Source organism: Hippocampus bargibanti, linkage group LG07, assembly GCF_051943395.1.
Source record: "Hippocampus bargibanti isolate YZ-2025 linkage group LG07, ASM5194339v1, whole genome shotgun sequence".
NCBI classification, from domain to species: Eukaryota; Metazoa; Chordata; class Actinopteri; order Syngnathiformes; family Syngnathidae; genus Hippocampus; species Hippocampus bargibanti.
The window spans coordinates 4,511,783-4,530,000 of record NC_142740.1 but is presented as its reverse complement, the minus strand read 5'-3'; the positions used below and the strand labels follow the sequence as shown (position 1 = coordinate 4,530,000).

Genomic DNA, 18,218 nt, shown 5'->3' with positions numbered 1-18,218 from the left:
ATTGTAAGAGTAATAATAATAAGAAGAAGAATTGTAAGAGTAATAATAATAATAATAATAATGGTATTAATAAATAATAGTAGTAATAATAGTAATAATAGCAATAATAATAATAATACTGATAATACTACTAATAATAATTATAAAAAAAATAATAATAATTCTAAGAATAATAATAGTAGTAATAATAATAATAATAATAATCGTAATAATGATAGTAATAATAATAATGGTAATAATAAATAACAATAGTAGTAATAATAGTAATAATAGCAATAATAGCAATAATAATAGTAATAATAATAATAATGATAATACTACTAATAATAATTATAAAAATAATAATAATAATTATAAGAGGAATAATAGTAGTAATAATAATAATCGTAATAATGATAATGGTAATAATGATAATGATAATAATGATAATAATAATAGTAATAATGACTGTAAAGTGACCATGTGAGTTTTGAAAGGCGCTTATAAATGAAATGTATTATTATAATTATAATAATAATAGTAATGATAATAATAATAGTAATAATAGTAATAATACATTTTATTTTTAAGCGCCTTCCAAAACTCTCAAGGACACTTTACAGTCACAAGCTCACTTTTTCTGCGGGTGAGCAGCGGCTTATTTTTTTAAAAAAAGTTCCACGTTTCAATGTCGCTTCATCTGAAGTGAGCAAACTTGCAACATCCGCCCCCCCCCCCAAAAAAAAAAAAATATATAGCTACACTATTATTACACTGATATTCATGCTTCTCCAGCACCTTCCTTTTGACTTTATCAAAACTACTCAAGACCCCCTTTCAAAGTCTATTCGCCCTTTCAATTGGTAGGAAGATAAAGATTTGATGCGGTTTATGCGGATTTAGACGAAGAAATTTCATCCCATTTTGAAACAAAAGCTCGCATTGAACAAAACAGTGACAGACTTCATCTTAAATGCCTCGATAACTTGACGTTTTAATTATTCCGTATAAGGGGTAGACATGCGGACGGCGGAAGGATTACGAGGGGGGTCTGTGCGCTCATTCATCCGCTCAAGTCAACATGAGCGCAACACATCTATCTTTGTGTGCTTGTGTATGTTTGGTAGCTGTGTTTGTGTGTGTGCGTGTGTGTGTGTGTGTGTTTGTATGTCTAGTCTTGTGAGGACCACTAATATAGTAAAGTCTCGTTATATCGATATTGGATATATCGATAGTACTGCTTATTACGATACTATTTCTATGCACGCACGGAGAAAATTACATGCAAACAGGGTCGGATATATCGATAGTCCCGGTTATATCGATATTTTTTCGGACTCCCTTGAATATCGATATAACGAGACTTTACTGTATTATGTACCGTACATAGTGAGGACATTTTTGACAAGTGAGGACCTTTTGGCCGGTCCTCACAAGTTTTTCATTCAAAAGGCTTCTAGAGGGTCTATAAATGCATCTGTTAATGTTTCAGAGAGGTCCTCACAAATTCACCCAAAATGATTTTTTGGTGTGTATTTTCATTTCACTTGGATACACACACATTTTTACTCACTTTGTGTGTTTATGTTTGTGTGTGTGCGTGGTTAATGAGAGGAAAAAGTTCATATCACAAAAAGTCTAATGATATTTTAACCAAATTCACTACAGGGGTGAGGACTTTGAATGTAGCCATTTAGAAACCTCACTCCTGCTGTTATTTCAGTTTCAAGTCCACTTTTTATTTCTTTGTTTTTAAAGAAGTTGAAGTGGGATATGGGGTGATATTTAGTGTTCAAATGGAACACTACTTCTTCTCTAAACTTGTGGTCCTCACTCCTTATCTGGAGTTATTCGGACCTCACAAATCCATTAAAACAGGAATGTGTGTGTGTGTGTGTGTGTGTGTGTGTGTGTGTGTGTGTGTGTGTGTGTGTGTGTGTGTGTGTGTGTGTGTGTGTGTGTGTGTGTGTGTGTGTGTGTGTGTGTGTGTGTGTGTGTGTGTGTGTGTGTGTGTGTGTGTGTGTGTGTGTGAGTGAGTGCATTCAGATGCACTCGTTTTGGTTGAGAACCAAATTTCGGTTGTATACCGGGGCATAAAAAATCGGACATTTTTGGTTGAAAACCGAATGGGATGAGAACCGAGACGTTCGAAAACCGAGGTTTGACTGTATTTCCTCCCTTTTGCTCTCGTTTTTTGATGTGGAAGCAGGATGAGAAAATAAACTCGCGAGTGTTTATTATGCCTTTCGGTATTCATTAATGCTGTTATTTAATTGTGTGTGTGTGTGTGTGTGTGTGTGTGTGTGTGTGTGTGTGTGTGTGTGTGCATATATGTGCAGCTTGCTTTTGCAAGCTGTATGTGGAACCGACGCGGCTACATTGTGTGTTTTTTCTGGCTTTTTGTCATTGTTTGTCTTCCGCCGCCGATCGTCTTGCCGCGAGCTGGAAAACCAAAACGGGGACACAAATCTGATGAATCAATCACTGGACCAGACGTGGTCAGGTGGTGGCGCTCTATTTGACTGAGAGGAAAAAAAAAATATTGCTATGCTATCTTAAAAATAAACTATTAATGTGATATTTTCTAAAAAAAACAGTTTTGGTATATTATAAAAAAAAATAACCTCCAGTGATACCTTGGCTTTTGATTTTGAACTTAATTGGTTACCAGACAGAGTGTGTAAAACGAAAAGTGTGTATCCCAAAAATTAATTTCCCATAGTAAACCATTAGAATGAGAATAATCCGTTCCTAGGTCCCCATAAAACATAATTTTCTACTTTCTAATTTTCTAAACCTTAAAACTACACAACATATACCTTATTTTATGTATAATAAATGAACTATGGTATTATAATTACGGAAATAAACTACTGTATAATGAAGTGGTTTTATTTACCTTTGTGATGGTGGGTTGATGGCTTGATGGAATGGAGTGGCCGGTTTCATCAAAATTAAACACTTGAGGAGGAACGTAGCCTTTTTCTTTCACCATCTTGACGAATGATACATTGTAGGTGCTTTCTCTGCGATAATTTTACCTAGTTCCTCATCAATTGTCTTCTGTTTATCTGGATTGATAGCTTTTTGCATCAAGTGTACAGATGGCTCGTGCGGGTTATTTGTGGAGCCTGATTGATGGCATATTTTAACCTTGCAGTCTACACTCTAAGTTGAAACGAGTCCAAATGTCACTGTAACGTTAACTGTAACGTTCGTAAACCGAAAAGTTCGTAAACCGAGGTATCACTGTACTTCAGTAGACCCTGAGTACTTTTAGTCCCTTTGGCAATGCAAATGTTGATCTGTGTGTACAAACTATGAGTTATTATCCTGACCTCTGTCACCAGGATGAACAAACACGTCGCCTACACACAGCTGAGTTTTCCCTAAACATTTATAAAACTTTGCATCCGATGCAAAAAAAAAAAAACTGGCTCAAGTACACACCTAAGGGGGAAATGAATTTTGTGAACAGCGCCAAAAACCACAGGAATGTTGAAAAACTAAACAAAATGAGAACAGTGATGGGTGGGGGGGAGGCTGACGGGGGGTGGGTAATCAAGTTTGGAATGATGGGAAAAACAATGACGATGGTATCACCGCTGCTGACGTGTGTCTTGTAAGTCAGAGATGTTCCATTATAAGTCGATTACAATCAATTAAGATGATTTAGCGTCTCAACTTCAGGCTAACGGGTTAGCATCTGGGTTAGCAACGTGAAATGGAAAACACATTGCGGCAAGAAATGAGTCAGCCATCCCGGTTAAGTGTTACCTGTTAGTCATAATATTCAATTTTACCTTGGCATACAAACTATTTTTTGAGATACACACGGAGCTGCCACAATGAGTGATGTTTCGTACGCGAACGAGCCCGTTCTCCTCACAAGAAAATGGCTTGTTTTGGTCCCCGCCCCAGTCGTCGGTTAAAGCCACGTGATTGGTCAAGAACGCAGCAGGGGGGGAATAAAGACAGAAAGAGAGTGAAGCCATTCTCCAAAAATGAAAATGGCGTCCGACATTTTTTTGTCCTCTATTCCCCGCCCCCAGTCTTCAATTAAATCCACGTGATTGGTCTAGAACGCAGCAGTGAGGGGAGGTGGTTTAAACATTAAAGAGACAGGCAGACGACAGAGATAGTGTGTGATAAAATGGATAGAAAACAGTGAAATTTTCACTCGTTTAAACTTTGATCGTTTAAACTTTGATCGTTCAAACTTTTCGGTTTACGAACGTTACAGTTAACGTTACAGTGACATTTGGACTCGTTTCAACTTAGAGTGTAGACTGCAAGGTTAAAATATGCCATCAATCAGGCTCCACAAATAACCCGCACGAGCCATCTGTACACTTGATGCAAAAAGCTATCAATCCAGATAAACAGAAGACAATTGATGAGGAACTAGGTAAAATTATCGCAGAGAAAGCACCTACAATGTATCATTCGTCAAGATGGTGAAAGAAAAAGGCTACGTTCCTCCTCAAGTGTTTAATTTTGATGAAACCGGCCACTCCATTCCATCAAGCCATCAACCCACCATCACAAAGGTAAATAAAACCACTTCATTATACAGTAGTTTATTTCCGTAATTATAATACCATAGTTCATTTATTATACATAAAATAAGGTATATTTTGTGTAGTTTTAAGAAAATTAGAAAGTAGAAAAGTATTTTTATGGGAACCTGGGAACGGATTATTCTCATTTTAATGGTTTCCTATGGGAAATTATTTTTTGGGATACACACTTTTCGCCTTACACACTCTGTCTGGGAACCAATTAAGTTCATAAGCCAAGGTATCACTGTATTTGTCCTTCCCGCCACTGGCCTTTCCTAAGGCTTTCACACCCCATTCTGACATCACCACCGCAAGTCACCTCCACGTCGTTTGGAATCGAACGATGGCGGAAGGGTGACGAGTGCCCTGTTCCAAGCGCCCGCTGATCTAAACCCTGTAGAATGTCTTAACGATACAACTGGAATGCACCAAAGTTGCCGCTAATAAGCTCAGAAAGAAAGCCAGTTTGTTTTGGAGGGAAAGTTCTGCCTACACCAGAAGTAGTGCAACACTGCCCCCTAACGTTTCAATGCCTGGTTTGGCAAATAAAATGCATCATGTACCGCGAGAATGAAATCACTCTGATGGTTTTTTTTTCCACCAACTTTTATTGACTCCGCCCTTCCCCTGCTGTTCTGCATGTGCAAGACAGAACCCCCCGACTTCCTTTAATCTCTCTTGCGATACACAATTCTTAATGAGGCACGCACATGTGCCGAACTGGATTTGCGCAGCAATGCGTCAAGTGAGGCAGTTGTTGAATGTGTTGTTCTCAAGTGACGCAATTACGTGCATATTTTGTTTTTTAAAAGCGGGGAATCGGATATCTTTGAAATTGGCGGATTGGGTAAACAACGTCAAAATACATTTTTTTTAAATCCTATATTGGTTACATTTTTTACTACTACTAATAATAATAATCCATTTCATTTCTGAGCGCTTTTCAAAACTCTCAAGGTCACTTTACAGTAGCTATTAGATAGCCAGCTAGCTAGCCAATACATAGCTAATAGATATCCAGCTAACCAGCCAGATAGCTAATAGCTAGCTAGCTAGCTGTATAGATAGCTAACAGATAGCCAGCTAGCTACCTAGAAAGATAATAATAATAATAATACATTTCAATTGTAAGCGCCTTCCAAAACTTTCAAGGTCACTTTACAGTCACAGGATGTTTTTCTGTGGGTGAGCAGCGGCAGCCACATGCGCCAGCGTTCACTCAACCCCGAAGTAACGCAAATAGATAGAAAGCTAGCTAGCCAGCTAATGGGTAACTGAATCTATTATGACTTGCAAGCTTGAAGAAAAATCCCACTGTACATTTTTAGAGTGTCTACGCCACAAATACAAGCGAGATTTACTGCCCCCAATCGTACTGTACTGTGGCTAGGGGTGAATTTCACTGGACTGTCCCACTTGGCGGGGACTATCCTGTGCCAAGCAGATGTTCTCGCCGCATTGACCGCCGTTTGTGTCTCGTCGTCGCTTTCTAAATTATATGTGTACAAAGTGTAGGGTGAGGACACGGGAGTGTATTTGGAGTCGTATGTGTAGCGTAGCGTTGCCTTTTTGATTTGTGCTGCTGAACATGTTAGCTCGCTGCGATCAGCAACAAAATCGGGTGAGCTCCCACTCTGTGCCGTGCGTGACCCTAGCCGGAGATTTATGTCGGCCGTTAGACGCAGACGTAGCCGAAGTGAGAGGTCACCTTATTTTCAAGGGTTTTCACCATCTTGTGGCTTTTCCCTTTAAAATTTTGGAAATATGTATTTATTTATTTGTTCATTTATTTATTTATTTATTTGTTTGTTTGTTTATTCATTCATTCATTTATTTGTTCATTTACTTATTTATTCATTATTTATTTATTTATTTATTCATTCATTCATTCATTTATTTGTTCATTTATTTATTTGTTGATTATTCATGTATATATTTCTTTGTTTATTCATTTCTTTTTGTTTTTTTATGTATTTTAATTCATTACTTGTTTATTTATTTATTGTTTTTATTGTACTTATTTTATTTATTTGTCTGTTTGTTTATTTGTGTATTTGTTTTCTTATTTTATTTTTCCGTTTTTTCTTTGTTTTGCCCGTTCATTTATTTATTAATTCATTCATTTATTATTTGTTCATTTGTTTATTTATTTATGTATTATTTATTTATTTATTTATTTATTTATTCGTGTATTTGTTGATTTTTTTTCATGTATTTTTTGTTTATTTATTCATTCATTTGTTCATGTATTTATTTGTTGATTATTCATGTGTATATTTGTTTGTTTATTTTTGTTTATGTATTTTAATCCATTAATTGTTTATTTATTTATTGTTGTAATTGTATTTATTTTATTTATTTGTCTGTTTGTTTGTATATTTGTTTTCTTATTATTTTTTTACGGTTTTTGTTTGTTTTGTCCGTTCATGTATTTATTTGTTTATTTATTTATTTGTGTATGTCTTGATTTTTTTCATGTATTTATTTATTCATGTATTTGTTTGTTTGTTTAATCATTCATTCATTTGTTCATTTATTTATTTGTTGATTATTCATGTCTATATTTCTTTGTTTGTTTTTGTTTATGTATTTTTATTCACTAATTGTTTATTTATTGTTTTTATTTTATTTATTTGTCTGTCGGTTTTTGTTTGTTTTGTTCGTTTATTTATTTATTTATCTATTTATTTATTTATTCATATGTGTATATCTTTGTTTATTTGTTTTTGTTCATTTATTTATTTTTATTTATTTATGATGTACTAACAATTCATTTATGATTTATTTGTTTTTTTAGTTATTATTTATTTGTTTGTTTATGAATTTATTTATTTGTCTGTTTGTTTTTTTTTGTTTTTTTTACTCATTCGTTTATTTTACTGTTTTTGTTTCTTTTGTTTTTTAAAATAAACATGCAAGTCAGGCTGGAAATCCATCTCCCCACAACAGTATTAGCAATAGATTCTGATGAATGGCACATTAGCCATTTTACTAAATTCGGCTTACTTTTGACCCGTCGATCTATAAAAAGTAAGGAAAGAAAATCCATCATTTGTCTCCTCTAAGAGCATTTAGTCATTTTCTCTCCCAACTGAGTCTCAATAGAACGGTTCCCACAAGCGAATGTGTAAAAAGTTCTCGCTGACACTCGCTCGCTAATACTTAGCATGTGTTTAATGTCCGCGCTTCCACTGTTGATACTTGGAATTCTGCTCAGATTTATAACCTGTTGTCTTTCTGTTTCAAATCACATGTTTCCGCCACGGCCTGACCGGGGATGTTGTCCATCACTAGATGTTTTTTTTTTTTTTTTAATAGGCATAAAGTAAACATTAGGGTTCCGTTCACGCTCGACTTTCGGAAAGAAAGTTGTCTTTTTTTTCCAGAAGTCCTTTCGCCGCTGTTAGATTTATCATTGTCATCTCAACACATAACGGCCACGGTTATGGATGAGCATGACCGGTGAGAGTAACAAAGTACAAATATTTATTACTATGCTTCAGTCGATTTTTATTGGTGGGTATTAGTAGAAATACTGAGCACATTCACCCATGAGTAATATAATAATAATAATAATACCACTACCACAACAACTACTACTCGTACTAGTGCTAGTGCTAGTATTTGTGTAGTTTTAAGGCTTAGAAAATTATGTTTTATGGGGACCTGGGAACTGATTATTTTCATTTTAATGGTTTCCTATGGGAAATTAATTTTTGGGATAGACACTTTTCACCTTACACACTCTGTCTGGGAACCAATTAAGTTCGTACGCCAAGGTCCCACTGTACTGGTAATGGTACTACTGATACTACTAGTACTCGTATTAGTAGTACTAGTACGAGTACTCGTACCAGTACTCATACTAGTACTGGTACTAGTACATAAACCGAGGTCCTACTGTACTAGTACTAGTATTAATACTAGTATTAGTACTAGTAATAATACTAGTAATATTACTAGTACTATTAATAGTATTAGTAATGGTATTGGTAATAGTATTAGAAATAGTATTAGTAATCATATGAGTAATAGTATCAGTACCACTACTAGAACTAGTAATAGTAATAGTGATAATGGTAATAGTAATAGTAATAGTAATAGTAATAGTAATGATAATAGTAGTAATAATAATAGTAATAGCAATGATAATAGTAGTAATGATTATAATAGTAATGATAATAATAGTAATGGTAATAATAGTAATAATAATAATAATGTTAATAATAATGTTAATAATGTTTATCATAATGTTAATAATAGTAATAATAATGTTAATCATAGTAATAATAATGTTAATAATAGTAATAATGATGCTAATAATAATAATAGTAATAATATTAGTAACAATAGTAATCATAATAATAATAGGAATGTTAATAATAATGTTGTTGATAATAATAATAATAATAAAAGTGATAGTAATAATAATAATAATAATAATAATAAAAATGATAGTAATAGAAATAGTAAAAGTAATAGTAATAATGTTTTGTCTCAACTTTTGTATTATATTATATTGTATCAAGCGAGAAACCTGTGTTGAATTTGGTGTTGCACTCTTTTTACTGGTCACTCCAAGTTCAAAATATCAATATTTCGTCCATTTCCTGATCGGCATTATCCTCACAAGGGTCGCTGTGTGTGCTAGAGCCTATGTCAGCTGTCTTTGGGGAGTAAACGGGGTACACCCTGAACCGAGGGACAATTTTCTCGAATGCTCAATAAGCTTGCCGTGCATGTTTTTGGAATACAAAATACCCATGCAGTATTCCACTGAAGTGCGGAACACGACTATTTTGACTCCCATGTCGCGTGTCACGGCGAGGACACGTTAGTTTGTGGGACAAAATAGCAGCCCTGCTGTTCCCGATTGAGTCCGACACGGAGATTTACGGCCTGTCTCGGGAGGTCTCATGTATGGCTCCCAGATTGGCGGATATGATTACATATTTGCGCTCGCAGAGTGCTTGCCATAAGAATGCCATTTAGCTTTTTTAGCGTTGACGGATTGACATGGAAAGTCAAACCTAGCAAGCCACCTTGCTTAAGTATCGCCCTTCGCCAGTCGCCGTACCCAGAAAAAGGTGCATTGTGAAGACGGCCGGTGAGGCCTGCTTCTGGTTAGCGCTGCCTAAGAAACGCTTACCTTCCTCCAGGGGTTGCATCTGGAGCTGGTTTCCTGTTCAAGGGTAGATTTTTTTTTTCTTCATTTTTATTTATTTTTTTTCCTGGGCTTTTCCCGGCCGAGCTTTGTGATTGGACCACGCTGAATCTCGATGCATCATAAGACTGACCAAACGATGATCGGTCAATCAGCCGCGCGCAGATTTAAACCAGAACCCGTTACGGACCGTGGCGCGTGATTGGTGTAGGGGAACCAATGAGCCATTCATAGTTCGAATTTGGCAACACAAGGGCTGCTGGAAAGCGCTGGCAAGTTTTCGCAAACTATGATTGGCTAGTCACTAGCCGCTAGGTGATAAGAGCATACTGGCCAGAGCTAGCACACTGTATCGGTAGCGAGCTACATAAGCAATTATATTGTTGTGTTAATTTAATAGCGGTTTTGTCAACCCACAATGGCTGAAGGAGGAGGAAAAATGGATTTGGTTGCTACCAGGGTTAGAAATGTCATGATCTGGTTGGCGCCCAACGGGTGGCGCTGTTGTCTGCACCTGCACAGGTGCTGGTCGTCCCGATCATTGGCAGACTGCCACGTTCGGACTGGCGACCAACGGGTAGCGCTGTCAGCCCTGCCTGCTGCCTCGCAGGTGCTGGTCGTTCCCAATCAGTGACACTTAAAAGGACTCCCGGCGCGACCAGTCGGGGTCGGGTCATTGTATGCTTTGTATGCAATTTTATGCATTGTATGCTGTGCATGTGTTTTTTTTCATCCTGGTAGACTTTTACTCTTGGTCTTAATTTGATACTTTGTATCACAATCAGTCCTGCAGGCCCTGGAGCATAAAAATCAATGTCGGTACGATTGTTACTTCAACCAATTAAAGTCACTAACCAATCATAGTATCACTAGCCGTTAGTGATAAGCGCATACTGGCCAGAGCTAGCACACTGTATCTGTAGCAAGCTGCATAAGCAAATATATTGTTGTGTTGGTTTAATAGCGGTTTCGTCAATCCACAATGGCTGAAGGACCGAAGCTAGCAAAAATAGCAAATAATGTTTCAATTTTATAAGGTTATCATGAATCGTTCATAATAAAAATTCAATAACAGTATTTCATAATAGTTATTTCCTGGCCACCGGCATCCTCTGGTTGACATGTATAATAATAATAATAATACTTCTCAAGGACACTTTACAGTCACAGGATATTTTTTCTGCGGGTGAGCAGTGGCAGCCACACGTGCCAGCATTCACTCAACTCGGAAGCTAGCTAATGGATAGCTAATAAATAGGTAATAGATGTAGTAATATCAGACTCGCAACTGATTGGTGCAGACATAGCACTACTGAAGGCCTAGGAGTGATATACACGGTCCACCACTGCAAATACCCGACCGTCATCTGTTCATCAACCGAACAATCGAATAGTGTAGTTAGCCGAGGTTTTCTGTACTGGAAGGAGGTGACCTTCTCTAGATTCTAAGCCCGGCTTCACTCTACGGAAGGTCTCCATTTCCTGCCATGGCGCCATCACGGCAGGTCGCTGACAGCAGCTTTTATAGAGCCGCTGAAGAGAACCAGTGCTAGGAAACATGGCACAGTACAACGTGGACATGTAACAGATGTCAGGAATGGTGGGGTGTGCAACGATCAGAGGGATGGTGAAAATGACAAGTCATGTGGTCTCATTGTTTATTTGCTCTTCAGAAGGTCCATTTTTCCATGTTCCAAATTCAGAGTGATATGATGTTATGATAGTCGTTAGCTTGATAGCATAGTGCGCCCGGTTCATGAATGTTTTTGGGTTTTTGCGCATCATCACTGCCTGTCAGAGCGTATATCAATGTTTGCATGCTAGCAAGAAGTACGTCTGTGTAAGCTCTCAGTCGTACAGGAGTGGTCCATCGATGAGAAGGTTTCTTCAGCCGTCATCTGTACAAAAGTGAAGGTTTCGGACGTTTCGCCTCCTATCCAAGAGACTTCGTCAGCGCTGACGAAGTCTCTTGGATAGGAGGCGAAACGTCCGAAACCTTCACTTTTGTACAGATGACGGCTGAAGAAACCTTCTCATCGATGCTAGCAAGAAGACGAAAAAAAGCTGTAACTTTTGTACAGCTTTTTTTTGCAGAGGAACACTTGAACGGGACGATATGTCAAATGTGGAGCGCACATTAAATATTTGGAGTATTCAGGAAGTAGCTTTTTGGGATGGAGCTCGGAGTGACGGCTGATGAATGACACCGGAAGATTCTTCACTCAGCTCGTCTTCCTGTGCTATTGCGTTTGGATTTTCCATTTTATGGAGTCTCCCGAAATGTGTCATCGGCTTGGCAAAAATAGGTCAAACTGGTATTTTTTTTTTGGACCATTGTGGTATTTCATAGCACGACAGTGATACCATAGCTTACGAACTTAATTGGTTCCCAGACAGAGTGTGTAAGGCGAAAAGTGTGTATCCCAAAAATTAATTTCCCATAGGAAACCATTAAAATGAGAAAAATACGTTCCCAGGTCCCCATAAAACATAATTTTCTAATTTTCTAAGCCTTAAAACTACACAAAATAAACCTTAATTTATGTATAAGAAATGTGCTATGGTATTATAATTAAAGGACAACCGACGCCCCCGGACAAGTTGTGTCCATAATTTCTAAAATAGCTTCAAATGTCTTCTACTGAGCGTATTTTACAAAGATTCCACGGCGGGTTATTTGTGGAGCCTGATTGATGGGATATTTTAACCTTGCAGTCTACACTCTGCCTTTGAACTATGAAAGTTGAAACAAGTCCAAATTTCACTGTTTTCTATCCATTTTGTCAGTCTCTCTCTATCGTTTGCCTGTCTCTTTCATGTTTAAACTACCTCCGCTCGCTGCTGTGTTCTTGACCAATCACGTGGCTTTAAGCGAAGACTGGGGGCGGGGAATAGAGGACAAAAAAAATGTCGGCAGCCATTTTCTTTTTTGGAGAATGTCTTCACTCTCTCTCTCTGTCTGTAACCCTCCCCCTCCCCCCTCACTGCTGTGTTCTTGACCAATCACGGGGCTTTAACCGACGACTGAGGGCGTGGAATAGTGGACCAAAACAAGCCGGCTGCCATTTTCTTGTTAGGAGAACGGGCTCGTTCACGAACGACACATTGTGGCAGCTCCGTGTGTATCCCGAAAAATAGTTTGTATGCCAAGGTAAAATTTTCATAAATTTAACGTTCGTAAACCGAAAAGTTCGTAAGCTAAGGGGTTCGTAAACCGAGGTATAACTGTATATAAAATAGTATGACTGTACCTACAAATGCTAAAATAAATAATTTTTGCCTTTGGTGTGAACCGATTTGACAACATCCCATCATCATAGCCTATTTGCTTTGACTCCAGGCTCTCGGAGATGCTGACTTCCCTTCGGTGCTGAGTCAAATGCTGCCCTTGATGAAGCCCCGCGGAGGCCAGGACACCGACGCCGGCTTTGCAGAAGACGAATGCGGCCCCGACGAGCTGATTCTTCTGCTCATCTACTTGTACTCGCTAGCCAACGAGGCCCAACCTGTCGCAGAGGAGGACTCCCGGCCTGGTGGGAAGCTGGAGAAACTGGAGAGGCAACTGATCGGGGGACTCACGTTGGCCATCACCAGGGAGACCAAACTCAGCCCTTTGCTGCAAAAACTCACAGGTAAGATGGCTGCTACATGTTGTCTTGACTTGGAATTAACTCATTCACTGCCATTCCCGAATTTAATCGGGAATTGAAAAGCATGATGTGGAGCGCCATTCCGGAATTTGTTTTCTTGCCAGGGGTGCCGATAAAACGCCGATCAGACCTCTGGTATTGTTTTCCCCTTCCACAATCGGGCAGCATTCGCCTTTTGTTCATGTTCGCGCTTGGTTACAGAGTCAGCTGTTGTTAAAGTGCTATATAAACCAATATGTATATATTGCATTGTAATTTTTGTCGGGTGCCATTTTCTTTTTTGGAGAATGGCTTCACTCTCTTTCTCTGTCTGTCTGTAACCCCCCCCCCCCCCCCACTACTGCATTCTTGACCAATCACGTGGCTTTAACCGACGACTGGGGGCGGGGAATAGAGTACCAAAACAAGCCGGCTGTCATTTTCTTGTTCGCGAACGACACATCACTCATTGTGGCAGCTCCGTGTGTATCTCGAAAAATAGTTTGTATGCCAAGGTAAAATGTTCATAAATTTAATGTTCGTAAACCAGGAGGTTCGTAAACCGATGTATCACTGTATTTCTTTCTTCGTGCGAGTTGTCCCGCCTTCCTGTTCTCCTCGCGTCCAAATTCTTGACTCGCCGTTATAAACACTTCATCGAAAGTGACCTCGCGGTGGTGGTGTGCCAGCTGTGTTTTTTAGTCTTTATGTGCGTGTATGGACCTCCCTTTTTTTTAAAACCGTGTCTACACACCAAGTACGTTTTTATGAAGTAACATGAGGCGGGCGGCCGTCTCGGGGAAAAACATTGATCTTGACATCGCCCTCGTCTCCTTTGCCCCCCCCCCCAATTAAAGCCCTAAAATGAGAACCAGACATCGTATGCAACTGTAGTAGTAAGGGTTCAGCATAGTTAATCCAAAATGGCCGACCAGTGTTAAAGGACAACCGATGCCTCCGGACAAGTTGTGTCCATAATTTGTAAAATGGCTTCAAATGACTTCTTCTGAACATATTTTACAAAGATTCCACCGCATATAGCGATATTTTACGTTTTAAGACTCGCACTGAATATTCAGGAAGTCTTGATTTCGAGTTGGTGACGATTCCTGACGTGACGTCACTGAAGGAACGCCCCTGACCGAGAAAGCGACACGCAATGCATTTTGGGTACTTTGTTTGGTCTGAAAACTTCATGTTGATCCGTGTTGTTGGCAAAATTAGAAGGCAAACACATAAATAACGCGATGGTGAATCGTTTTGTGTTGCACCAAGACAACTATTTGATATTCGCTAACACAAATTCCTAGCAGACAAATCAGCCCATTTCCAATGGAGCTTGGGCACCATCTTCTGCATTTTCTGGGATAGATAGCCGCATAGATAGATCCACATTCATATTGGAAAAATCGATGAAAAGGTTTCCACAGCTGTCATCTGTACCTCCCTGATGGTGCCTGGCATTTTTTAACTACAGTAAAGTCTCGTTATATCGATATGGGTTATATCGATAGTACTGCTTATTACGATACTATTTCTATGAACGCAAGGAGAAAATTTACATGCCGCAGGATCGGATATATCGATAGTCCCGGTTATATCGATATTTTTTCCGACTCCCGAGAATATCGATATAACGAAACTTTACTGTATACTCCTTGACTTTCCTTCTCCATGTCTGCTTGCACTCTTTAATTTTTCTTCCTCCACTACCAACACCACTGTGGGGCTTCCTCCTTTTCGCCCCAAAAGGGTCCCGGGGTCTTTTTGCTGTAGGAAGTCTGTCCAGCAATCGCGCCTGATTAAATATGTACCCCCTTGTTTACGAAATGAGTCTCAATTATTTTTAATTAGCGCTGGTTCTTTCACTTCCTTCCAAACACACACGCACACATACTGTGGGTAAACACATAGATACTTCTTTGGCAAATTAGCCGCTAGCTAGCCTTGTTCTTGCCAGTTGACTGGATCAGGAGGTTCGTAAACCGATGTATCACTGTATTTCTTTCTTCGTGCGAGTTGTCCCGCCTTCCTGTTCTCCTCGCGTCCAAATTCTTGACTCGCCGTTATAAACACTTCATCGAAAGTGACCTCGCGGTGGTGGTGTGCCAGCTGTGTTTTTTAGTCTTTATGTGCGTGTATGGACCTCCCTTTTTTTTAAAACCGTGTCTACACACCAAGTACGTTTTTATGAAGTAACATGAGGCGGGCGGCCGTCTCGGGGAAAAACATTGATCTTGACATCGCCCTCGTCTCCTTTGCCCCCCCCCCCAATTAAAGCCCTAAAATGAGAACCAGACATCGTATGCAACTGTAGTAGTAAGGGTTCAGCATAGTTAATCCAAAATGGCCGACCAGTGTTAAAGGACAACCGATGCCTCCGGACAAGTTGTGTCCATAATTTGTAAAATGGCTTCAAATGACTTCTTCTGAACATATTTTACAAAGATTCCACCGCATATAGCGATATTTTACGTTTTAAGACTCGCACTGAATATTCAGGAAGTCTTGATTTCGAGTTGGTGACGATTCCTGACGTGACGTCACTGAAGGAACGCCCCTGACCGAGAAAGCGACACGCAATGCATTTTGGGTACTTTGTTTGGTCTGAAAACTTCATGTTGATCCGTGTTGTTGGCAAAATTAGAAGGCAAACACATAAATAACGCGATGGTGAATCGTTTTGTGTTGCACCAAGACAACTATTTGATATTCGCTAACACAAATTCCTAGCAGACAAATCAGCCCATTTCCAATGGAGCTTGGGCACCATCTTCTGCATTTTCTGGGATAGATAGCCGCATAGATAGATCCACATTCATATTGGAAAAATCGATGAAAAGGTTTCCACAGCTGTCATCTGTACCTCCCTGATGGTGCCTGGCATTTTTTAACTACAGTAAAGTCTCGTTATATCGATATGGGTTATATCGATAGTACTGCTTATTACGATACTATTTCTATGAACGCAAGGAGAAAATTTACATGCCGCAGGATCGGATATATCGATAGTCCCGGTTATATCGATATTTTTTCCGACTCCCGAGAATATCGATATAACGAAACTTTACTGTATACTCCTTGACTTTCCTTCTCCATGTCTGCTTGCACTCTTTAATTTTTCTTCCTCCACTACCAACACCACTGTGGGGCTTCCTCCTTTTCGCCCCAAAAGGGTCCCGGGGTCTTTTTGCTGTAGGAAGTCTGTCCAGCAATCGCGCCTGATTAAATATGTACCCCCTTGTTTACGAAATGAGTCTCAATTATTTTTAATTAGCGCTGGTTCTTTCACTTCCTTCCAAACACACACGCACACATACTGTGGGTAAACACATAGATACTTCTTTGGCAAATTAGCCGCTAGCTAGCCTTGTTCTTGCCAGTTGACTGGATCAGATAAGTCGGTGACACGGAGAACAAGCCCGTAATTAAAAAGGGCGGACCATCGTAGACCGTCTAGCTTAGCTCCTCAGATTTTGGCCACACAGTCAGCCCACCGCGGTTGCTTTTGTTTTTGCTACGCTTTCCCATAGGAAAAGAAAGTCGGTCTGGCCGTCTAAAATTCCCGTTTTTAGTTATTTATTTTGTTGTTCGTCTGTGTAAGCTCTTAGTCGTACAGGAGTGGTCCATCGATGAGAAGGTTTCTTCAGCCGTCATCTGTTTTTCTTTGAAGGTGTCGGACGTTTCGCTTCTTATCCAAGAGGCTTCGTCAGCTGCCTAAAATCTTTTGCTGGTAGTTTTATATATATCCCTACTGTCCAGACGTGGCGGTGCCAGACTCTGCTATGATTGGTCCCTGCTCTCAGCTTGGGGGAAGCAGAGGACTACTCTCTGCGGCCACACTGAGTACTTCTGTTGTCCTGACTGAGTATGGGGTCTATTCTAGACTGTGGTGCCATTTTATTTTGTTTTTTGGTACCGAGGAAACAATTTGAAGTTGAAAGGCCTCAATTAACAAAAAATAGCCATTTGACACCATCTTGTTGATGCCTTTATTTAGTGAGTGGCTTCAATGTTCACCATTGTTTACAAAGACAGCATGTAGCTAGATCAGTAGTGCCATTCATTAGCATGTCTATGACGTTTAGCATTGCGCGCTAGCATTAAGCTAGCAGACTTTCTACTGTAAAGGTAAAAATACCCAATGTGTAATTCACTTATTTTTATGTTTATTTTGACATAGTGGGGGCTTTTTGAAATTGTAGCCATCTTGTTGATGCCTTTATTTAGTGAGTGGCTTCCATTTTCGCCATTGTTTATAAAGATAGTATGTAGCAAGATCAGTGCCATTCATTAGCATGTCAATGACGTTTAGCATCGCGCGCTAGCATTAAGCTAGCAGACTTTCTACTGTAAAGGTAAAAATACCCAATGTGTAATTCACTTTGTTTTATGTTTATTTTGACATAGTGGGGGCTTTTTGAAATTGTAGCCATATTGTTGATGCCTTTATTTAGTGAGTGGCTTCAATGCTCACCGTTGTTTACAAAGATAGCATGTAGCAAGATCGGTGCCATTCATTAGCATGTCAATGATGTTTAGCATCTCGCGCTAGCATTGAGCTAGCAGACGTTCTACTGTAATGGTAAAAATACCCAATGTGTAATTCACTTTGTTTTATGTTTATTTTGACATAGTGGGGGCTTTTTGAAATTGTAGCCATATTGTTGATGCCTTTATTTAATGAGTGGCTTCAATACTCACCGTTGTTTACAAAGATAGCATGTAGCAAGATCGGTGCCATTCATTAGCATGTCAATGACGTTTAGCATCGCGCGCTAGCATTAAGCTAGCAGACTTTCTACTGTAAAGGTAAAAATACCCAATGTGTAATTCACTTTGTTTTATGTTTATTTTGACATAGTGGGGGCTTTTTGAAATTGT

General features: G+C 39.0%; 1 protein-coding gene across 1 annotated transcript in view; it reads left to right on the top strand.

The window, feature by feature from the left end:
• scfd2 (sec1 family domain containing 2) overlaps positions 1-18,218 on the top strand; it is a 118,451-nt gene that overhangs the window by 54,804 nt on the left and 45,429 nt on the right. Inside the window, exon 6 of the mRNA XM_089000695.1 lies at positions 13,046-13,337. Within this exon, the coding sequence (XP_088856821.1) occupies positions 13,046-13,337 (292 nt within the window). The remainder of the gene's footprint in view (positions 1-13,045; positions 13,338-18,218) is intronic.